At 43.3% G+C, this 1,136-nt stretch overlaps 1 protein-coding gene across 1 annotated transcript; it reads right to left on the reverse strand.

Moving 5' to 3' along the window:
* Nucleotides 1–248: 248 nt before the first annotated feature.
* Cnep1r1 (CTD nuclear envelope phosphatase 1 regulatory subunit 1) lies at nucleotides 249–934 on the reverse strand. The gene has a single exon (XM_017137798.3). It carries the CDS (start codon nucleotides 702–704, stop codon nucleotides 333–335), a length of 372 nt encoding a protein of 123 aa, XP_016993287.2. The 5' UTR covers nucleotides 705–934; the 3' UTR covers nucleotides 249–332.
* Between the last annotated feature and the right edge of the window lie 202 nt (nucleotides 935–1,136).

Genomic DNA, 1,136 nt, shown 5'->3' on the forward strand with positions numbered 1-1,136 from the left:
CAACTCTCCCAAAGTCTTCTTTCTATTGCTGGTAGTCTGACTTATATAGATTGGACGACTATATCATATAGCTCCCATAGATATTATAGAAAAAAGAATGGAAAAAAATTCTGCTTCGGTGTTTTTTGCCATTGATTTTGGCATTTGGGGTAACTTCTCAGAAAATGTGTAGAATATTTCTTGAAACCGTGTTTTCCATGGGATTTGGCCTGATAGGGGAGAGAGGGCTTAACGATCCTGTCCAAACATATTTTGTATAGGGGATTGTTTATTTGACTAGCAACTATTTCAACAGAGTCAATTTGAGCGTGTTATTAATGACGTATGTCCAGCTACTCGGTGGGCGGTGGGAACGGGATAAGACGGCCCTGGTTGTCGCAGTTAAGACGGAAAGGAGAAAGCATTTCCCGGGTGTCCCGCAGAATGGCGGGATCCTGCTTGGCGGCGTGATTAAATCCGTACATGATTAACAGGCATACAGTCGCCAAGGAGAAGGCGAATGCGCTGTGGCTGGACAGGATTCGGAATACCAGTGACTCGCTCTCCTTGGCAACTCGCATCCAGTGGCAGGCGCTGATCGCCGAGCAGGCGAAAATCGCGCCCAGTACGAGGCGCCAGCGGAAGGAGCTCGGCTTTTCTGCAGTGACTACCTCCGCTAGCCGGCGCTCGAAGGCCCGCAAGTCCTCTGCCTCAGGGTCCTCCATTCCGTGACTAGAGGAATCTCCCTGACTCCAATGCGAAGCCCTGGATCCTGGTTAGCCGATAGCCTCGTGAGTAATAAATGTACAAGACAGCGGCATTAAGTTCGCATCATCTGCTGAATTTTGACTGGGACACTAAATATCAAACAACCTAAAAATTAAATAAACACCTTTGGCTACAGACAAAATCTGTTCGAAAATGAGATTTAGTTAAACTATGAATTTAAAAGAAAGAGTGCTGTGTTTGGAAACATTTAAACTGTTTTTGATAAATTGATTGACTTGTCAAAATTAAAAAAAAAAAACAAGAGAGAACGCTATAGAACGCTGGCAAATGCTGACCCTTCTAGGGTCAAAAACATTTTTTACACTTAAAAAAATTTTATCCATAAACAAATTTTAAGTGCCATTTTCTTAATCAGAAAAACGTACCTT

This window comes from Drosophila takahashii, chromosome X (assembly GCF_030179915.1).
Source record: "Drosophila takahashii strain IR98-3 E-12201 chromosome X, DtakHiC1v2, whole genome shotgun sequence".
Taxonomy (NCBI): Eukaryota; Metazoa; Arthropoda; class Insecta; order Diptera; family Drosophilidae; genus Drosophila; species Drosophila takahashii.